Source organism: Salmo salar, chromosome 16 (genome assembly GCF_965601325.2).
Source record: "Salmo salar chromosome 16, fSalSal1, whole genome shotgun sequence".
Classification (NCBI taxonomy): Eukaryota; Metazoa; Chordata; class Actinopteri; order Salmoniformes; family Salmonidae; genus Salmo; species Salmo salar.
Window position 1 is genome coordinate 36,006,481 of NC_138306.1, and position 21,608 is coordinate 36,028,088.

At 41.6% G+C, this 21,608-nt stretch overlaps 1 protein-coding gene across 1 annotated transcript; it reads right to left on the reverse strand.

Moving 5' to 3' along the window:
• Positions 1-57: 57 nt before the first annotated feature.
• plcg2 (phospholipase C, gamma 2) lies at positions 58-19,887 on the reverse strand. The gene is made up of 32 exons (XM_014148957.3): positions 19,615-19,887; positions 12,056-12,253; positions 11,727-11,876; positions 11,472-11,565; positions 11,214-11,261; positions 10,993-11,077; positions 10,203-10,283; positions 9,909-9,952; positions 9,719-9,791; positions 9,475-9,576; positions 9,265-9,383; positions 7,978-8,063; positions 7,739-7,856; positions 7,430-7,598; positions 6,783-6,878; positions 6,499-6,579; positions 6,185-6,354; positions 5,890-6,090; positions 5,473-5,773; positions 5,217-5,285; positions 4,957-5,066; positions 4,776-4,872; positions 4,562-4,628; positions 4,005-4,180; positions 3,152-3,254; positions 2,701-2,904; positions 1,629-1,768; positions 1,401-1,512; positions 1,106-1,273; positions 937-1,025; positions 652-848; positions 58-491 (listed from the first exon to the last, which is right to left on the reverse strand). The coding sequence occupies exons 2-32, from the start codon at positions 12,243-12,245 to the stop codon at positions 449-451; spliced, it is 3,783 nt and encodes a 1,260-aa protein (XP_014004432.1). The 5' UTR covers positions 12,246-12,253; positions 19,615-19,887; the 3' UTR covers positions 58-448.
• Between the last annotated feature and the right edge of the window lie 1,721 nt (positions 19,888-21,608).

Sequence of the window (21,608 nt, forward strand, 5' to 3'; positions counted from 1 at the left end):
TAAGTTTCACTGTTTTCAAATGCCGTAGTTTAATCTGATCAAATGAAGCGAAGATAGTCAGCAGAAGAGGTAATATTTTATTGACTGAAATTACGCAGAGGAACCATAAAAGAAAATATAAACAGAAGGATTATCAAAGCAACCGTTTCACCTGCAAATAGCCCTGTATGTCTACAATATATCAGTACTTAAAGAATGCATTTGTTGAGAACAAAAAAGAAACAAACAATACACTGGTAACATGACTTAATTTCTCTGAAGTTTTTGAAGAATACATTATCAGTATGATGCTGCTAAGTGCACCTTTCACTGTTCATCTTAATAACCTATTCATTAACACCCCAAATTATGCAAATGTTAAACACATCACACATTTTCTCTCTGTTAGCCTTGTCTTTGTAAGACTGAAGTTTGGGACGCAACCACGCAGCCTCGGGATGAGCTGCCCTCAGGAATAAAATTTACTGTTGTTGATTTTCTTTTCCTTTATCCTAGGACCAGATAAGATAAAATGAATGTATCATCATGACATTTCTGTTCACAATTTTTATTATTTTCGTATAAGCATTTTGCTGCACCTGTGATAACATCTGCAAATCTGTGTACGCAACCAATAAACGTTGATTTGAATAGAGCACAACTCAGCCTTACTTCTGTTTGCAGGTATCTTGGATCTTCTGTAACTGTGTCTCATTGGTGCTGAACTCTCTCATGAGGTCGTCACGGAGCTGTGGGGGGGCGGAACGCTGCAGGCTGGAATGGGTGTCGTACAGGAAGATCTCGTTGTTTATCTCAGCCTGCCGCCTCCGCAGTTGGTTGGACGACGAGTACAGCTCCTCCTCTGCTTTCTGATTGGCAGACAGACACAGGCTCACCATCCAGATGCACAAACACCACCACTAACACCAAAGGCTGTCAACATGCAGTGTGTCTCACCTCCACCTGCTGCACATCGATGTAGACCAGTAAAGACGCCAGCTCTATGCTCTCATTGAAGCCATTTTTCAGAGGAACAGAACGGTACCCTAAGATGAAACAGTGTAGAAGTGTGTAAATGAGGGGCTTATGGATTCATGCACCACATATTAGTGGTTGTGTGTCCTACCTGAGCGGATGCCCTTCACGGGGAAGGTAGCCTGAGCCAGGAAGTTAGGGTCTGAGAACATATCCTCCTCATTCACCACAAAGCGCAGGAAGGTGAGCTCTGGCTCATGGACTGGGAACGTCACCGGCTCTGGAGGAGCCTTCCACACCGGGTTCAGCCCGTTGTCACCTGAACAAATATAAGCCCCATTACCAACATCCTTTCATCTTTAAAACAACACACACAAGCTGAGTTTCTTTAATTAGCTGGACGGTATTGTGGGAAGAATGTAATTCTATCCACTCCCACTCCTTACGATAGACGACGGTCTTAAACTTGTTATCTTCTGTGTGTCCACACAGCTCCGTCTCTACAAAAGGGCTAGCAATGCTACGGCCTGGCTTAGGCAGGTGTCTGGCAGCAATCACCTACAGGGGGCAGCACAAAAAACTCAGTGCTCAACAGTAACCAGTTTACCATATGAAAGATTAGCAAGGAAATGTTAGTGTAAATAAATACATTTGGACAATGAGCAGAGCCATACCCTGACAGTAAGGGTGAACTTGACTTTCCTCTTCTCCAGATGTGGATCATAGCAGTCTGAGCGCATCATCTCTGGCTGTAGCACGTAGCCTGTACGTCCATTAAGGCTGAAGAGGGCACTGTTGAGTTGAGTGAACTTATCTGGGGACATAAACAAACATGAGCATTACTTCGACACCGAGCAAGCACTTTCCTAATCTCTGTGAGCACATTTTTTTGTTGTCACATACACTGGATAGGTGCAGTGAAATGTGTTGCTTGACAAGATCAGCCACAGTAGTAGAGTCCCTGCGCAAATTAGTGTAGCTCAGTTGGTAAAGCATGGTTCTTGCAACACCTGGGTTGTGGATTCAATTCTCATGTGGGATCAGTACTTAATAAGTATAAAAATTTATGCACATACTACTAAGTTGTCCTAAAATGTTAAGTGTCTTGCTCTACCAAGGGCACATGCAATGGTGGAAAAAGTACTGAATTGTTAAACTTGAGTAAAAGTAAAGATAGCTTAATAGGAAAGGAGTGAAAAGTGAAAGCCACCCAGTAAAATACTACTTGAGTAAAAGTATTTGGTTTTAAATATACTTAAAAACCTCTTAAGTATCAAAAGTAAAAGTATGAATCATTTCAAATTCCTTATATTAAGCAAACCAGTGGGCACAATTCAATTTTCTTATTTAAAAAAAATTACGGATAGGTCGGTGCGTACTCCAACACTCAGACATTATTTACAAATGAAGCATTTGTGTTTAGTGAGTCCACCAGATCAGAGGCAGTAGGGATGATAAGTGTGTAAACTGGACCATTTTCTGTACTGCTAAGCATTCAAAATGTAACAAGTACTTTTGGGTATCAGGGAAAATGTATGGAGTAAAAAGTACATTATTTTCTTAAGGAATGTAGTGAAGTAAAAGTAAAAGTAGTCAAAAATATAAATAGTAAAGTAAAGTACTGATACCCCAAAAAACTACTTAAGTAGTACTTTAAAGTAGTTTTACTTAAGTACTTTACACCACTGGGCACATGGACAGATTTTCATTCCCCCTCCATCTTTAACACATGCTCATCAAACCCACCTGCAGTCTGGAAGTTGAGCGCCACCATGTGGCAGCCACAGGCCCACAGAGGGTAAGGGTCGTAGTTTGATGAGTCTACACGTTGGCCCTTGGGGTAGATGCGGCTCAGGGACTTGCGGTTGTACTTCAGGAAGTCTGGAGTTTTGTTCTTGGCCGGGATCTTGTTCTCCACAAAGGAGCGGATCTCTTTGTAGCAGTAGTTCACTGTGGGGGCATGATTGGTAATGAGCAGACTAAGTTTGATCAGAACAATACTGAGAGGAGAGAGTCTACCACATCTGACTGTGGTGGAGGGTGACATATTCTGGTAGTAATAATATGAGTGTGAGTAAAGGGTGGATTGAATTTAATTTGAAAACACACATTTGAAATCTCTAATGTGTATTGCAGTGCATGTCACAGGATGAATGCCTTGGGTGGGTGGTAAGGGTGGTAGGGCTGGGGATCGTACCAAAGCGGTCCTTCTCCTTGCTGCGAGGCTGGCAATACACCACCAGGTCAGACATCTCCATGGCAACCTCTTCACTCTTCTCCACCTCCTCCTGCTGCTTGATCTGGAGGACAGAAAACACACAGCAGCTTCCTGTCAGCATGACATCACTGAAGACAGCTTCCTGTCAGCATGACATCACTGAAGACAGCTTCCTGTCCCTAATCTGTACCCCGCACATTGACTCGGTACCGGTACCCCCTGTATATAGCCTCATTATTGTTATTTTATTTAGTAAATAATTTCTTAACTCTATTTTCTGAAAACTGCATTGTTGGTTAAGGGCTTGTAAGTAAGCATTTCACGGTAAGGTCTACACCTGTTGTATTCGGCGCATGTGAAAAATACAATTTGATTTGATTTATCAGTATGACATCACTAAAGACGCCTGGCTGTGTAACAGCTTCCTCTCAGCATGACATCACAATATACGCTGGGCTATACAGCTTTGGAATGGTAGATATAAAGATATCATACTAGCCTCTTACGTATAGATGCCGTTGGGTTATTTAAGAAATAAGGCACGAGGGGGTGTGGTATATGGCCAATATACCATAGTTAAGGGCTGTTCTTATGCACGACGTATCGCGGAGTGCCTGGACACAGCCCTTAGCCGTGGTATATTGGCCATATACCACAAACCCCGATGTGCCTTATTGCTATTGTAAACTTGTTACCAACGTAATTAGAGCAGTAAAAATAAATGTTTTGTCATACCCGTGGTATACGGTCTGATATACCACGGCTGTCAGCCAATCAGCATTCAGGGCTCGAACCACCCAGTTTATAAATGGAATTATATCATGATACTAGCCTCTAACTGCTTGTTGTGCTGCTTGGTGATCTCTCTCTGGGTGATGTCCCAGGCCACCTGGTACCACTCAAACAGGTCTTCCAGTGACTCTGCCGCAAAGTCAAAATGAATCTTACTGTCATAATCACTCATCTGAAGTGTCATGACATGGGACTTCCCATTCTTTGCCGATCTCACTGAGAAGAGAGTGGGATGGAGGGAGCATGGGGAAGAGAAAGTAAAATATTTATTATGGGTAATGTACTGTACATATAATACAGTGTTGTGTTTGGGTACAGGACTAGACTGTGTCTACATGTTATGTACCGTCAATTGTATATTAAGCCTGTGTACGGTGTCGCGGTCTAAAACGATCCATTTGGAATTATGTGTAGTTGTGTGTACTGTTGATATGAGGCATGTTTTAAGAGCAGTTGGTCTAATGAGCACGTGCTGTGTGGAAGGACTGGGGGTTTGGTATGTAGTGTGCTAATCATGTGAAGATAGCATGTTTCTCATATAGATTATCTGTGTTTGGACAGCATGTAAAACAGATGTAACAGAATGACTGTACTCACCAACGTTACACTTGGAAATGTCAACAACTCCTTTACACATATCCCCCAGAGGATTGTCCTCCATGACCTGTGAGACAAATGTGTACACTGTAGATCTCTAAAAATGCACTCTTACCACAAGAAATATACAGCACAAATGCACAAAGTCATTGACAGACTGACCCCACACAAGTAATACAGTAACACCATGCAAAATACTGATCACTCCTCCTACCTGATCCTGTGACTCAGCTTTGATATTGTTGGACACTTCCTCAACATAGTTGGCAGGGAAAAATAGCTGCAGCTTTCCCCCATAGTCCCCTTTCCACCTATAGGGAGCAGCAGAGAGAGGTTAGTATGTTCCTAATCTGACCTGGGATCAGATCGGGTGTGTCTGTGTTCTGAGGCCTCACCATCCATCGCTGTCTTTGGACACGCTGTGGATCAGAGCCCCCTTGCAGAAGTTCAGTTCATCAGTTCTCATGGGTCTGTAGTCGTACAGAGCTTTAACTGTACTCTTCGGCTGATGGGGTTAAACATACAGTACATCAACAGGTACATACATTAATACACATACAAACAGAGATACACACACTACATTGACATTGCCTGAGAAAATCTCTAAACATAATTTCAATGAAGGGAAACAAGTTAACATAATATGTGAACATACCAGTGACGGCTCGATTTCATTTGGCTCCACATACATCTTAATATCATACAGTGAGGCGCAGTCTGTCTCCTACACAGACAAACCATTGAAAACACTTATCAGAAAACATACTCTACTTAGCCTTTCCTCCCCCAGCAGTCTAGTCTCTGCCCCCCTTTCTCCCTTTCACCCTCCCTCTGCCCTCCTCTCATCCCCATTATATCTCTCTCCCATCCTCTCTTTTCTGCCTCCAGTCTCTCCAGTCCCTCTCTCTTACCGTGCTGAAGCGGCTGACCAGTTCCAGTGTGACAGGGTAGCGTAGTTTGATCTTGCGATACAGAGGCTTCTTACGGAAGTAGTTGACCAGCTCCACAAGGCTCTCGAACTCAGTGGTAGTTCCCAGCACGTACATAGAGCCATCCTTCTGGATCCGACAGTGCTTCACCTTGCCATCACCTCTGAAGGTGATAGCGTAGGAGTCGCTCTCCTCTCTCTGTCTGATGAGGAAGGCTCCATCCCGGGGGATTCTCAACAGATAGTCCTCTGCCTCCCCTCTGCTCAGGTTACTATAGAACCACCTGACCACCACAACACACAGAGAGAGAATCTACGTGTAAGTGTGTGCATTCTTGTGTACCTGTGTGCATGTTTAAATTCAGACATACTCTATGTCAGATGACCCTATGTAACTCACCCTTCCAGTAGGTGTGGGTTGGGTCGAGGCACAGCCTCAGTGAGGCGCAGGTCAAAGTCGTGGCAGCGGAGGGGCATGTCGCGATAGTGCTGGATCAGTGAGTACACACTGGGGAAGTGCAGGTTATCAGTCAGGAAGTAGAAAGTATGTCCTCCCTCTGAGCCAGAGCGGATACGACAGTGCTGGACCCTCCCACTGCGCCTACAGTATAACACATGGAAAACAGGCATCAGCACAGCAGAGTATTAAACACAGGACACGTACTGGCAGTAGAACTGCAGACAAGCTGGCGCACCAGAACGAGAGGGTGAAGTCTGTCACAAAGGTGTCACTTTCTCGGACCAGGAAGGTGCCATCCCTGCCTCCCGACTCAGCACAGAACTCCTGAAGCAGCCTCTCTGCTGTCTGCCTCCCTTCACTCATCCTCCCATGGAACCAAGGCTCAGACGTGTGGAGCTCTGGGGACTACAGCATAGAGGGAGGGGGAGGGAGGCAGGCAGGGAGGGAGGCAGGGCGGTAAAAAACAGTCATAATTATGTAATAATTAAATACCGTGACAATGATCATTTGTTTCCTACAATTAGAAATGAACTATTCTCTGTTGTTTACCTTCCTGAGCTCATCCTCCTCCTCCTCCTCTGCGTAATAGAGCTTGTCATCTGAAATCACACAGTAGTGCTTGTTCCATCGCTACAGGCGGACAAACAGGCACAATGTCAGAATAGTTGACAACGGACACCATCACAACAACAAAATATACACTAACAATGCTATGACTATGAAACAAATACAATAATATACAACACACTTCCTGAACCAAATAGGCCTACAGACTTCTAAGGAACTAGCTTGGAAACATATCATGTTAACAGGACAGGTGGTCTCTAAGTTACCTGGTCCACTGGATCCCAGATATGCAGGTCTCCTTGCTTCTCTCCCTTCCGGAAGTCCTTTCCGCCGATGCCTCCCTCCACACTCAGTTTCTTGTGCTGTAGGGGAGAGGAGAGGAGGGGTGTTGGACCACCACAGACCCACCACGCAGGTAATAACTGACTGTCATCTGTATAGCCCATCACATCATGTTGATGAATCACTTTACTGTAACATGCTGTACCACATACTACATCGGAAACCGTTTTGCCCTGACCCAGTTCTTCACATTATTCCCTCCCACCACCATCCCCATTGTATCCTCTGGGCTGGCCCTCACCTTGAGGATGATCTCATACCACCACCCCCATGGTACCCTCTGGGCTGGCCCTCACCTTGAGGATGATCTCATACCACCACCCCCATGGTACCCTCTGGGCTGGCCCTCACCTTGAGGATGATCTCATACCACCACCCCCATGGTACCCTCTGGGCTGGCCCTCACCTTGAGGATGATCTCATACCACCACCCCCATTGTATCCTCTGGGCTGGCCCTCACCTTGAGGATGATCTCATACCACCATCCCCATTGTATCCTCTGGGCTGGCCCTCACCTTGAGGATGATCTCATACCACCATCCCCATTGTATCCTCTGGGCTGGCCCTCACCTTGAGGATGATCTTGCCCTTGAGCTGTGTGGGGGAGGGCAGCTGTTCAGCCATCAGCTCCACAGGCTCCATCAGCAGCTTGTCCTGGAATACCTCTCTGAAGATACGAGCCATCTGCCTCTGTTGCTCTATGGGACAGTGCTCCTCGATGGAGAGAACCACAGGGTATCTGACAACAACAGCACCACAATGCTGAGTCAACACAGGCAGAATGTTCTAGAAACATTTACAGTCCTCAGTTGTAAAGCACCTCAGGTGTGGGTATGTTTATTCGTTTGGGTGAGTTTTCTCAGATAGATTCAGACTCACTCAGATGTGACAAAGGCATGGTCATTGATGGCCTTCACCACGTCCTCAAACTTGATCTTGGTGGTCCTGGTCCAGCCATGGTATATGATGGGCTCACCTGGCCCTTCCCAGCAGTCCACTACAGGGCCACACAACACAAAATAATCCTTCCCAACTATAGAAGTAAATGGATAATGTAACGAGGGCAAAGTAAAATATGTCAGGGACTGTTTTAGTGAGGTTTAAGGTGTACAACTAACACTCAACACAGCGGCATCCCAGACGCAGGCAGCGAATGTAGGCCTCGGTGGACGACTCGCTCCGCAGCTGGTCTCCAGTCAAGTACCTGATGGAAACACATAACAACATCATAACAAGAAATACAACATGCAAACAAATCATAAAGAGCATTTGTGTGTTTATTATAATATGAGTCATAGCCTATTCAAAGGTGGCACCACAGATCCCAGAATGGTCTGGTGAAAAAACATTCTGGGGCCTGTAGCTTTTTCTGCTCTGGTAAACTAACCAGGTAAAACTCCAGACCTTATACAGTATGATGTGATTAATATGTTGTAAAAAGGTTTAATATGGGCTATGATAGGAAAACAGTTTTTATAATCAAGTCACATGTTTTTTTTTTAATTATGGAAAAACTCCTGGTCTTGGTGAGGATGAAAATCCTGTCAAATTACCTCAACCTTGTACTTGTTCATATTAATTTTACTTTAAGGACTAGAGGTGTTTCCTATACACAGACACAGAGAAAGCAACATGATTGCACAATAAAACAAACAGGGCTGAGCTTGCGTTATGCAGGTTTGCATCGTGTAGTCCTGCCCTATGCAATTGTAGGCCTAATAAAACATGTACTCACAGTCTATGTCAGCTATTGTGTTTAAGCCTATTGATTAATTCCAGTTTTGGTTTGACAAAGTCTAGGTAGCCTAGTCAGCCCAAGTTTGAATATAAACCACATTTTATCCCATACAAATATTCTGACAAACAAATGGGCTACTAATACACCTTTCCTCTTTGTTTACCCTGGCCAGAGCGACAGAGCACATAGGCTAGACTATTCAGCTGCTGTTGTTAGTAACCTGCAGTTGATCAGACTGAAAAATAGTCTCGTTTTCATGCAATACAGCAAGTCATATCGCTAATGTTTAGCTCTATATGCTGCTGCATTTATGTAAGAGCTTTTGCTCGTGTCTATTGGGAGTGATCTGCTATCACGGTTGCTTAATAAATACAGGAGGAAATTGGAGATTCCGCTTAGAGCATTGTGCGTTGCGCACTGCCAGCGCGACCTGCGATTTCCGCAAATCTGATTGGTCAAGACGTGCAAAGAGCCTGCAGCAGCACTCGGATTTGAAGGACAGAGAAATTGTACGGGAGTTGACAAATCATGAGGCAAATCGGTCTAAAAAGCAGCACCTTGACCCTTTTTTAAAACGCATTGCATCAATATATTTTATTTAAAAAAGTTAAGTAGTGTTCATTTCATAGTGTTGTGTTGTATTTTTGTGTTATGTGGCGGTACTGACGTGTTGTGTGAGGAATTGATCCAGTAGTGGGACAATGGGTTGTTCATATCCAGGTTGCACATCTCTGAGTATTTCTCATCCCAAATCGAGTTCTCCTTAGAGAAGAGGAAACTGAGGAACTAAAGTGAGAGAAGAGAGAGACCGCTGTGACAAACATAACACGTCGTTCTCCACTCCCCATTCACACACACATCAAACACTGTGTCCCACCTCGCTGACGGTGAACTCTGGATCGTTGGTCTTCCTCATGGTGTCATCTATAAAGGTGGTCATCAGCTCTCGAACCTGGTTCAGGTCATTGGCCCATGACTCCTGAGAAAGAGAAACGTTGAGAGTGAGGAAAATAGAGATAAAAAATTACAATAAAGGTAATGATAACAGGTAGCAGGTTAAACACTGACGGAAACAGACCCAGTTTTACCAATTTCATAATTGATAGATATCTTGATCTTACCTTCTGCTGGTACAGAAGAAATCGTTGGAAATCATGGAGAAGAACTGCAGAGGCATCAGGTTTATCTGTACTACTACAGTAGGGAAAAACATACCGTCAACAAGACTCAAGTTTACCGGTATAATAAAGCTGAGTAAATTATTATTTGTGATTGTTGAACTACATCTTTCAATGAAAGAGAAAGACCCACCCCATGATGAAAGCACATGACTCCCTTTTGAACTCCTCGAGAATCTGATGAAACATATCCACACACCAGTTACAAGTCAATACACAGTCACACACACACACACACACTGGTTGACAGCACAAAGTCTGTCTAATCATATTTAACATGCAAAATGTGATATGCTAGCTAACACTTCCGATGTGAACAGACATATCAATACATACTGTAAGAGAAGTGAAATTATCAGTAATTTATGGTGTCTGTTGAGCATTTTCTACTTAGAGAGTGTAGTAGTGCAGTAAAATTATGACTCACATCTTTCTGATCAAACATTAGAATATTGTAGAATTTATGAAACTGCTCAAAGTTCAAGACATCTTTCCTTGCTCCAATTTCCTGGAACAAAAGAGGTAGATGGACAATGTTTGGTTCAGAACACTTTTTTTATATTTGTTATTTGTTTACCCCCTTTTTCTCCCCAAATTCGTGATATCCAATTGGTAGTTACAGTCTTGTCCCATGACTGCAACTCCCCTACAGACTCGAGAAAGGCGAAGATCAAGAGCCATGCGTCCTCCGAAATACGACCCTGCCAAGCCGCACTGCTTCTTGACACACTGCTCACTTAACCCGGAAGGAAGCTGCACCAATGTGTTGATGTCAGCTTGCAGGCGCCCGGCCCACCACAAGGAGTCGCTAGAGCATGATGGGACAAGGAAATCCTGGCCGCCAAACCCTCCCCTAACCCGGACGACACTGGGCCAATTGTGAGCCGCCTCATGGGTCTCCCGGTCATGGTCGGCTGTGACACAGCCTGGGATCAAACCCGGGTCTCTAGTGACGCCTCAAGCGCCCTTCGTTCAGAATACTACAATTTATTTTATTACATACATACTTCAATTCTATTACAATTGAGAAATCACTTGAGTGCCCAAGACCACTTATTATCATCTAAAATAACTAATGAATAGAATTAATTCTACTGCCCAAGTTTTTATCTGGCCAAGGAGGGAGGGAAACTTCAGCTCCTTGGTTCTACAACTCATTAAAGCTTTGGCAGCAGTGAGGATGAGGGTGTGAAGAGGGATGAAAAGGGGATGAGTACCGAGAACTTTTCCTTCAGGGAACGTGTGCTGGGGACCTTGTAGTTGAGCTGTGGCAGAAGAGACTTCACCTCCTTCAAGGTGATACTGAGGAGAACAAATTAAAAGAACAATGGATTGAATTGTGGAAATTACTAAAGGGGCAGAATGGGAATTTGGCACAAAAAGTGGTATAATTAAGTAGAGGATTAAATAAATTTTTGAGGATTGAAACTGTTCTTACCGGTTCTTTTTAGTCTGATTGATAGAATACATCTGTTTCCTCAACCAGCTGGAAACAACAAACAATATGGTCAGTAATTGTCAATTATCATCCATATAATGTGTGTGTACAGTATATGGGTTTAGGTTTGTGGTCTTTTCACGGGTGTGTGTGTGTGTGTGTGTGTGTGTGTGTGTGTGTGTGTGTGTGTGTGTGTGTGTGTGTGTGTGTGTGTGTGTGTGTGTGTGTGTGTGTGTGTGTGTGTGTGTGTGTGTTCACCTCTCTATGATGTCTGGTGTGGGGGCCACCAGTGTCTCCTGTCTCAGTAACTCCAGGCCTGTCAGCCATTTATCCGCGTCATCCACTGTGTCAGCTGTCAATCAACACAGTCTATTACAAGCTATATTATCCAATATAACCTACGATAAACCATCCATATTTAATCAATAGGCTATCATCAACAAAATGTGGTTGTATGGCATCAAATAAACACAGAAAAGTGGACATACTCTGCACCCTCCCACACACACTTACCGCCAAGGCTTATGGTGTTAAGAACAAATTGGGACCCATAGAAGATGGTGAAGCAGGTATTCTCATCATGTTTGTCCCTGCCATCTCTGAACCTCTCAAAGTCTTTTGAGTTCCTCCCTGGGCGAATCTCCCGTATCTCAGACAGATCCACTGAAACCGTACTCATCATTGTTACTCACTCTCTCACATAGTCAACAGCTTTTACACTTTCCCTCACACACATCCCTATCCACACACCACATCTCTTAATGTACTCACAGCCGTTCTCTTCTCATTGTTTTGGGGTTAGGGTTGGGATTCGAGTTAGACTTAGATTCAGGGTTACTCACAGACACCATCATTCTTGTCTGCTGTTCGGGTCCAGGCCACCTGCCTGGTCTCCATGATGACCTGCACAGTAAGGCGCTCTACCTTCTGGCGGAACACGGTCATGACGATACCCATCTCCAGGTCCCTCTTGATCAGACTCTTCTTGTACTCCGTCAGTTCTCCCTGCTGGCTTCGCCCCGGCCCCGCCATTTCTGGCCCTGTGGAATGGGCCCATACTCTACTTATAGTAGGGATGCAATGGTTCACTATGTCCACGGTTTTGTTCAGTGACTCATTAAACCCCTACCTCATAGCCTCTCCATAAAGTTGTTTCAGGATTCATGGTTTCATTATGTCAAACAAAGGACGAGGAAGCAACTACAGGCCTGCTTTTATTTGACCACGTTAAATATTTCAGGAGGTGCATAGCGTACAGTGGCAGTATATTATGTTCATTTGCATTGATGACTTGTTATAAACATAGACATTCCTAACATGGAAACATGTTTTGTTTTATTTGCTTGATAACAGATCTGTAACTTATAAGAACTCTACTTTGCATTGTATATTAGCTTATTTATTTTTCAATTATAAAACTGGTTGTTTGGATTGTGGATGCTGATTGGTCGAGCAGTGTTCCAAGCCATGCTGTATTGGTGGGAAACAGACACACGATGCCTGCTAACGTTTCTATCTGAAAATGATCACTGTGCCTCCTTAAGAATATCATGTTCAAGTTGGTGTCCGAATCATGTCTTATATTTATCTCATATATTTATTTATCTAATCTCAAATTGTTTCCCTTTGCTTCCAGCCTAGCATTTACTTTGGTACAGCGGGGGTTAATATAAACCTTGCTGACTGTCTGTTCGACCTCGGAAACAATGTTTCACTTTTGAATTTCAATCTCTAGTACTACCATACATAAAGTAAACTGTGCCCAGACGAGACAACTTTTTCCGAGCCAGTCGAAATCCCGCATCAACGTCATTATCATGGACATATACAAGTAAATGCCAATGGAAAAAAGCTCAAACAAACGAAAATGCACCTAGTGTACTGTAATGCCAGGTTCAATGTTTGACGTCACGGAGTTAGCTGAAGTTGGCTTGCTACCTAGCAAGTGACAAGAAAACTTTCCAGCCTGGAAAGCAACCCTTTTGTTAAGAGCTGACGACCAGTCCTTTCACATAGCAACTAACCAAAAATAATTAATGACTGGGTTGGGTCCTTTAGCAACATGACCAAAATAACTAACAACCAGATTTTTGTCCGGACTATAGCCTTTCTTCTGGTGAAAAATGACATTGTATTAATTGACTTATCAAAATAACGTTTTAATGAAAATATGTAATTCATTGTTATTTTAATATGTTGGTAACAGTTCTATTTAAGCAGAGGTGGAAAAAGTACTCAATTGTCATACTTGAGTAAAAGTAAAGATACCTTAATATAAAATGACTCAAGTAAAAGTGAAAGTAACCCAGTAAAATACTACTTGAGTAAAGGTCTAAAAGTATCAGAAGTACTTAAGTGTAGTGGTGGAAAAAACACTCAATTGTCATACTTAAGTAAAAGTACAAAGTAAAAGCTATATATCAAATTCCTTATATTTAGCAAACCTGACGGCACAATTTCCTTGTTTATAACTTTTGTTGACAGCCAAGGGAACACTCCAACACTCCAACATAATTCACAAAGGAAGCATTTAAGTTTAGTGAGTACACCAGATCAGAGGCAGTAGGGATGACCAGGGACGTTCTCTTGATAAGTGTGTAAATTTCACCTTTTTCCTGTACTGCTAAGCATTCAAATTGTAACTAGTACTTTTGGGTGTCAGGGAAAATGTATGGAGTAAAAAGTACATAATTTTCTTTAGGAATGTAGTGAAGTAAAAGTAGTCAAAAATATAAATAGTGAAGTACAGATACCCCAAAAAACGACTTCAGTACTTTAAAGTATTTTTTCACCACTGTATTTAAGTGATAATGCCAGACAAACCGGTGTTTGGAGGATATATTGGCACAAAGGGTTGATAGGCCCGAGTCAAAGTCGATATATATCCTCCAAACACCAGCTTTGAGGGCTTTTAAACAAAGGGTTACCAACATATTCAAATAATCATTGACATATTTTCATAAAAATAATTTTGTATCTATTGACGCGACCCAGTCGTTCTCTCTAAATGTTCCATTGCCCAACTGGCTGGCAACGTTCTTATCCCTTGCTCGCTTGCTAGCCAACTACGGCTAACTTACAGTCACGTGAAACAGTGCAGCCGGAAGCAAAATAGCTGCATTTGCATGTGTTTAAGCTGTTTTCTAGTGACATTTATTTGGATACATCCATAACAATGAGCTAATGATGTACGATTTCACCTTGCATTAAAAATGTGCTCTCTCGTCATTGACACTATTGTTCAGAGGAGCGAGCCAACAACACAGCTAACTCAATCACTTCAAAAGGAAGCTGGAAAGACTGCAAACTAGCTGCATTTCGTTTAGTTTTACCTGTTTTCTATTGACATTTCTTTGTATATATCCATAAAATAATGCCAGCTGATTCATGATTTCGACTGGCTGAGAAAAGCTGTCTGTCTCGTCCCGACACATTCATTTCTATGGGACAGTGGAGATCAAATTTCAATATTGAAACAATGTTGCAAATGTCTGAGAGACAGACAGCAAGGTTTATACAAATCTTAAAATCGCAATCCAGCAGGTGTCTATTCCACAAGTTACCACCGGCTAAAGCTATGATGTTGAAATGCCTATTTAAACTGTTCCATCTCACTGCACAATCCACTGTCTCATCAGCCCAGCCAGGCAATTTATAAACTTCATCTCCACTATAAAAAGCATCTAGACATTATCTCCCATTTCCTTTAGACTAGCATTTGGTTTTCAACTGCAGAGATAGCATCCAGGATTAGACCCAATCTTTGTATAAAAAAGCAATAAGGCACGCAGAGGCAATGCTGTATCATGAATACAGTCACAGGTAAATGGGTTGACTGGGTCATTCCAACTGTACAGTGCCTTATCTGTCCCCAGGAAATATCACTTCTTATTTTGTGTAAAATGTGGATTCCAAACGGCTTTAAATATACGATAAGGTGTCATTTACCCTAAAAGCATAAATATATTGATCTTGAAAGGGAATTCAATGCATTTTGTAGAAGAAAAAAATCTGTGAATGTAGGCATTATTGCTATGTCCCCGGTTGTTATTCATCAACTTCCATGGCAAATATAAGGCTTAAAATCACCTTTATTCATTATTTTATAGTCCTAGCTAAATTCTCTCTCATCATAACGTTGTTTTTATGATTATCGTATTTATTGTTATTTAATTTAAGATTTTCTGTGTGTCCCTGATATCACCTTCCATCCTGTTAGTTTGTTGTAATTCTCCATTTAAGAAAACCACCCCTTTCTAAAATGACACCACATTCAGGAAATGTCATCATTTCTTTGGTTGGAAAACAATGGTTCAACTGTAAAAACCAAGCAAAAATATAAACGCAACATGCAACAAGACTTTACTGACTTACAGTTAGAGAAATCAGTCAATTGAAATAAATAAATTAGGTCCTAATCTATGGATTTCACATCTGGAAATAAAGATATGCATCTGTTGGTCACAGATATCTTTAAAAAAAAGGCACGACAATGGCAAGTCAATGGGACTCGTTACAGTATCTCTGTGCATTCAAATTGCCATCGATAAAACACAATTGTGTTCGTTGTCAGTAGCTTATGCCTGCCCATACCATAACCCCACCGCCACCATGGGGCACTCTGGTCACAATGTTGACATCAGCAAACCGCTCGCCCACACCACGCCATACATGTGGTCTGCGGTTGTGAGGTCAGTTGGACATACTGCAAAATTCTTTAAAATTATGTTGGAGGCGGCTTATGGTAGAGATATGAACATTCAATTCTCTGGCAACAGATCTGGTGGACATTCCTGCAGTCAGCATGCCAATTTCCCACTCCCTCAAAACCAGTGGCATTGTGTTGTGTGACAAAACTGCACATTTTAGAGTAGCTTTTTATTGTACCCATTACAAGGTGCACCTGTGTAATGATCATGCTGTTTAATCAGCTTCTTGATATGCCACACCTGTCATGTTATTTTGGCAAAGGCGGAATGCTAACAGGGATGTAAACAAATTTGTGCACACAATTTGAGAGAAGTAAGCTTTTTGTTTGTAATGAAACATTTCTGGGATCATTTATTTCAGCTCATGAAACCAATGCTTTACATGTTGCGTTTATATTTTAGTTAATTGTATAAACACTCCATTGTATCTATTTTTCCATGTTTCATGTTGTCAGTCTGTATGTCTCACTCATAAATGTCCACCCTGTTAGGCTAAATTATAGAGAAAATGAACCACATTTCAATTTGTTAAAATATGTTTTACAGAGAAGTTAAAATCCTGTTCAAGTGTTCACCATTTTGCTAGCTCAATCTTTCTCACTCACAGAGCTCTGGCTAATTTAGGCTCCAAATTTCCACCCTGTTAGGTTCCGACCTGTTAGGATTATGCACCTAACAGGTTGGAATATGTACATTAAAAAATATATATAATTGCCTCAGCTTGACTAATATGTTTTTCTGAAAGTTAAACATGTCCTTTTTCTGATAGAATACTATCAGAAAAGCACATGTAGGAATGACCCAACTGTGTTACCTGTGACTGTATTCATGATACAGCACTGCCTCTTGTGCCTTTCAATTTTCACCTAAAATTACATACCCAAATCTAACTGACCGTAGCTTAGGACCTGAAGCAAGGACATGCATATTATTGATACCATTTGAAAGGAAACCCTTTGAAGTTTGTGGAAATGTGAAATGAATATAGGAGAATATAACACATTAGATCTGGTAAAAGATAATACAAAGAAGAAAACATGCGTTTCAAAGAAAAAAATGCATTGATTAAACCTGTAGAGGTTTAATAAATACACCTACAGTGCATTCAGAAAGTACTCAAGACCCCTTTACTTTTTTCAAAATGCTGTTACGTTACAGCCATATTCTAAAATGTATTAAATCGTTTTCTCCCTCATCAAATCTAGACACAATATCCCATAATGACAAAGTAAAAACATTTTTTTACATTTTTGCACATGTATAAAAAAACGGAAATATCACATTTACATAAGTATTCAGACCCTTTACTCAGTACTTTATTGAAGCACCTTTGGCAGCAATTACAACCTCAAGCCTTCTTGGGTATGACGCACAAGCTTGGCAAACCTGTATTTGGGGAGTTCTCCCATTCTTCTCTGCAGAGCCTCTCAAGCTCTGTCAGGTTGGATGGGGAGTGTCGCTGCACAGCTATTTTCAGGTCTCTCGCCTCTCAAGGACATTCAGAGACTTATCCCGAAGCCACTCCTGCATTGTCTTGGCTGTATGCTTAGGGTCGTTGTCCTGTTGGAAGGTGAACCTTGGCCCCAGTCTGAGGTCCTGAGCGCTCTGGAGGAGGTTTTCTTCAAGGATCTCTCTGTACTCTGCTAATCTTTCACTCGATCCTGACTAGTCTCCCAGTCCCTGCCGCTGAAAAACATCCCCACAGTATGACGCTGCCACCACCATGCTTCGCTGTAAGGACTGTGCCAGGTTTCCTCCAGACGTGACGCTTGGCATTCAGGCCAAAGAGTTCAATCTTTGTTTCATCAGATGAGAGAATCTTGTTTCTCATGATCTGAGAGTCCTTTCGGTGCCTTTTGGCAAACTCCAAGCAGGCTGCCATGTGCCTTTTACTGAGGGGTGGCTTCTGTCTGGCCACTCTACCATAAAGGCCTGATTGGTGGAGTGCTGCAGAGATGGTTGTCCTTCTGGAAGGTTCTCCCATCTCCACAGAGGAACTCTGGAGCTCTGTCAGAGTGACCGTTGGATTCTTGGTTACCTCCCTGACCAAGGCCCTTTCCTTCCCGATTGCTCAGTTTGGCCGGGCGGCCAGCTCTAGGACGAGTCTGGTGGTTCCAAACTTCTCCATTTAAGAATGATGGAGGCCAGTGTGTTCTTGTTGACCTTCAATGCTGTAGAAATATTTTGGTACCCTTCCCCAGATCTGTGCCTCAACACAATCCTTTCGCTGAGCTCTACGGACAATTCCTTTGACCTCATGGCTTGGTTTTTGCTCTGACATGCACTTTCAACTGTGGGACCTTATATAGACAAGTGTGTGCCTTTCTAAATAATGTCCAATCAATTGAATGTACCACAGATAGACTCCAATCAAGTTGTAGAAACATCTCAAGGATGATCAATGGAAACAGGATGCACCTGAGCTCAATTTTGAGTCTCATGTAAATAAGGTATTTCTGTTTCATCTTTTTAATACATTTGTAAAAATTTCAAAAAACCTGTTTTCGCTTTGTCATTATGGTGTATTGTGTGTAGATTGATGAGGATTTATTTATTTTTAAATCCATTTTAGAATAAGGCTGTAATGTAACAAAATGTGGAAAAAAGGAAGGGGACTGAATACTTTCCGAATGCACTGTACACTTCAACCAAGAGCAACAGCTCTAGCAGCTATGTGTTCTACTTTCCAAACGACAACATTAAACAACCAACCTTTTTCTTTTTTCTGTTAACCCGGCGGTCTCTTAGTGTGAGGGAGGGAAAGTTATTTGCACCTCTACGTTTTTAGGCTTCATGGTATGGTGGTTGTGTACAAATGGAAGCAAACTTTGTGCCGGAATACTGAGGGGTAATATTATATGAGTGTGTCAGACCTGATTCCATGTAGCACTCATTATTTACATTGCAAATGAGCAGCAGGCGCACTGGATGGATGGACCCAGAGAGAGAAGTGAAGTATTAACCCAGAACTATTTCAATATCTTTCCTGAGGAAAACTTTGCTCTCAACTGGTGCCGTCCCCTTAAAGGGCTATCCACACAATTTACACAAACTAGTTTCCTGATACACCACAAGAACATAGTCAACAACACACACATAAATTATAAGCATAACTGATGGTTCACTACTTCCTTCTGTAAAAGAGGTATCCAGTGTAGCGTAAGCCAAATGTGAAACCAACCAACACTGTGGCACTCCCCAGGTCTTGATGTACCATATGAGAGACAATGCAATACAGGTATGTCAAAACATGATGTAAAGTAACCCTGGTTACATTAGACACATAATAGATTCAAATCTCCACTTTTTTAGGTTATTGGTGTTTGCTATCCACAGTTTAATTATCATGAAAATAGATACAGTTTGCTGGACAGTTACTCCAAGTGTTAAAATGAATGTAGGGTCTATAACATAACGGTTTCTTTGAAAATGCATATTCTAATGGATTGGGGAAAATTAGATCGACATTTGGATGCACAACAGGTGTTCTGTCTAGTCTAAAAAATTATATTAGGAAGGTTCACACAATCACACCCCACAAGACCCCTGCCACAGACCATTACGGGCGCAGAAGATCCATCACCATCAACGCTCCACTTGAAACTAAAAGCGGATTTCCCCATAGTCACTCTGCTCTCACTTTGCTCTACATTTGCACACCCACAAAAAAACGGAAAAGTTTTAAGACTTACCCAATAAATGAAACAGTCAATGTTATAGCTGTAAAATAGCCTCTTGTATAAATTAATTCATGTTTTTTAGGCTTGAGATTATAAAAAATTATGCAGTCTTTCAAACAGTCCTAACCCAGCCGCGAAATGGTCAGTTCCTCAATTCTATGTGTATAAGGAAGTAAAGTTAATTTGCGTTATAGGCATAGCAGTAATAAAAAGATCCGGAAGTACGCATATCTATGCAAATTCCCCTTGGACGCAAGAGTATTTGGCGACACAGCTGCATTGAAAGGTTTCAGCTTTTTGGTGAAATCAAATTATTGGCCTATGATAAAGTAGTTATAGGAAGATCTTTGACTGTCTATACATCGGCAAATTGTTGTAAATATATATAATGGTCACTGGTGGAAATGTTTCTCTTAAACTCTATCTCTTAAGTGAAAGCATCCCTCCTGGTTACAGTGATAGGCTGAAAAGATCTAAACCATCTGCTGTGCTTGTTGAGAAGCAGGAGAGCGAGTTTATTTTAGAGCAGTAGCGCTGCACCGCACTCCGCTGATAATTTGAGAGATGTCGACTACAGTTTGTTTAATCTGTTGATAATTTTAATGTATATTATTTACTAATGAACCATTACTATTAAGCTATTCACGTCATTGTACTATATTTAGTACAATATCAAAATACGACGCTGTTTGGTGTAAATGCATGAAATTTGATGTCAACACTGTTAGTACGTGTCTAAATAGGCCACATTTAAATTGCAAGATTGTCATTATCTATCATATTTCCAGTGTCAAACGTTGGCATTTTTAGAAAATTTGAAAAAAAATCCTTAAAATTACTTCAGCACATGTATTTTGAATGATAAAAATGGTTGTTTGGATCCCGGATGCTAATTGGACTAGCAGCGTTCCAAGCTGTATTTGCCATCACAGGAACTCTATGCCTGCTGACGGTTCCATCTGAAAATGATCAATGCACCTCTATAATAATATCATGTTCATGTTGCTGTCCGAATAATATTTTGTATTTATCTCAACTCGCACATTATTTCCCCTTGCTTCCAGTCTAGCTTTTAGTTTGGTACAGCGGAAGTTAATATCAGACTCGCTGTCTGCCGTTCGACCTCGGAAACAATGTTTCACTTTTGAATTTCCATCTCTGTACCATATATGGAGAGTGAACGGTGCCCAGACAAGCCTAGACAACTTTTTCTGAGCCAGGCAAAATCACACATCAAAGTCATAAATATGGGCATATCCAAGTAAATGCCAATAGAAAAAAAGCTCAAACAAACATGCAGCTAGTGTACTGTCATTCCATGTTTGACGTGACTGAGTTAGCTGGAGTTGACCAGCTAGATAGCTAGCAAGTGACAATAATATTATTATCCAGCCTGCATAGCAACCATTTAGTTTAGAACGGAAGACCAGTACTTTTGCATAGCAACTATGCAACAACAACAAAAAATGTATGACTGGGTCGTGTCTGTAGCAACATGGCCAAAATAACTAACAACCACATCTTCTGGAGGAAGAATGCAATTGTATGAATTTACTTAAATAACGTTTTAATGAAAAAATGCAATTCATTGTTATTTTAATATGTTGGTAACAGTTTATAAAAGCATTATACAATGGACATAATGTCTATTTACTCTGTTCCATCTGACTGCACAATCCACTGTCTCATCAGCCCAGCCAGGCAATTTATAAACTTGATCTGCACTATAAAAAGCATCTAGACATTATCTAACATTTCTTTTAGACTAGCATTTAGTTTTCAACAGCGGAGATTTGTATAAACGCAACATTGTTTCAATATTCAAATTCGATCTCCAGCTGTCTCATAGTAATGAACGTGTCGGGAGTCGGGATGAGACAGACAGGCAGGCAGCCTTTCTCAGCCAGTCGAAATCATGAATCAGCATCATTTTTATGTACAGTCATGGCCAAAAGTTTTAAGAATGAAACAAATATTAATTTTCACAAAGTCTGCTGCCTCAGTGT

Excerpts from the sequence above, each read along its gene's own strand:
- plcg2 (XM_014148957.3), bottom strand. The coding sequence starts at position 12,245 with ATGGCGGGGCCGGGGCGAAGCCAGCAGGGAGAACTGACGGAGTACAAG. Across the intron at positions 11,262-11,471 it reads ACACCAGACATCATAGAGAG|CTGGTTGAGGAAACAGATGT; the intron begins GTGAACACACAC and ends TGTTGTTTCCAG. Across the intron at positions 1,769-2,700 it reads GCTCAACTTCCAGACTGCAG|ATAAGTTCACTCAACTCAAC; the intron begins GTGGGTTTGATG and ends TTATGTCCCCAG.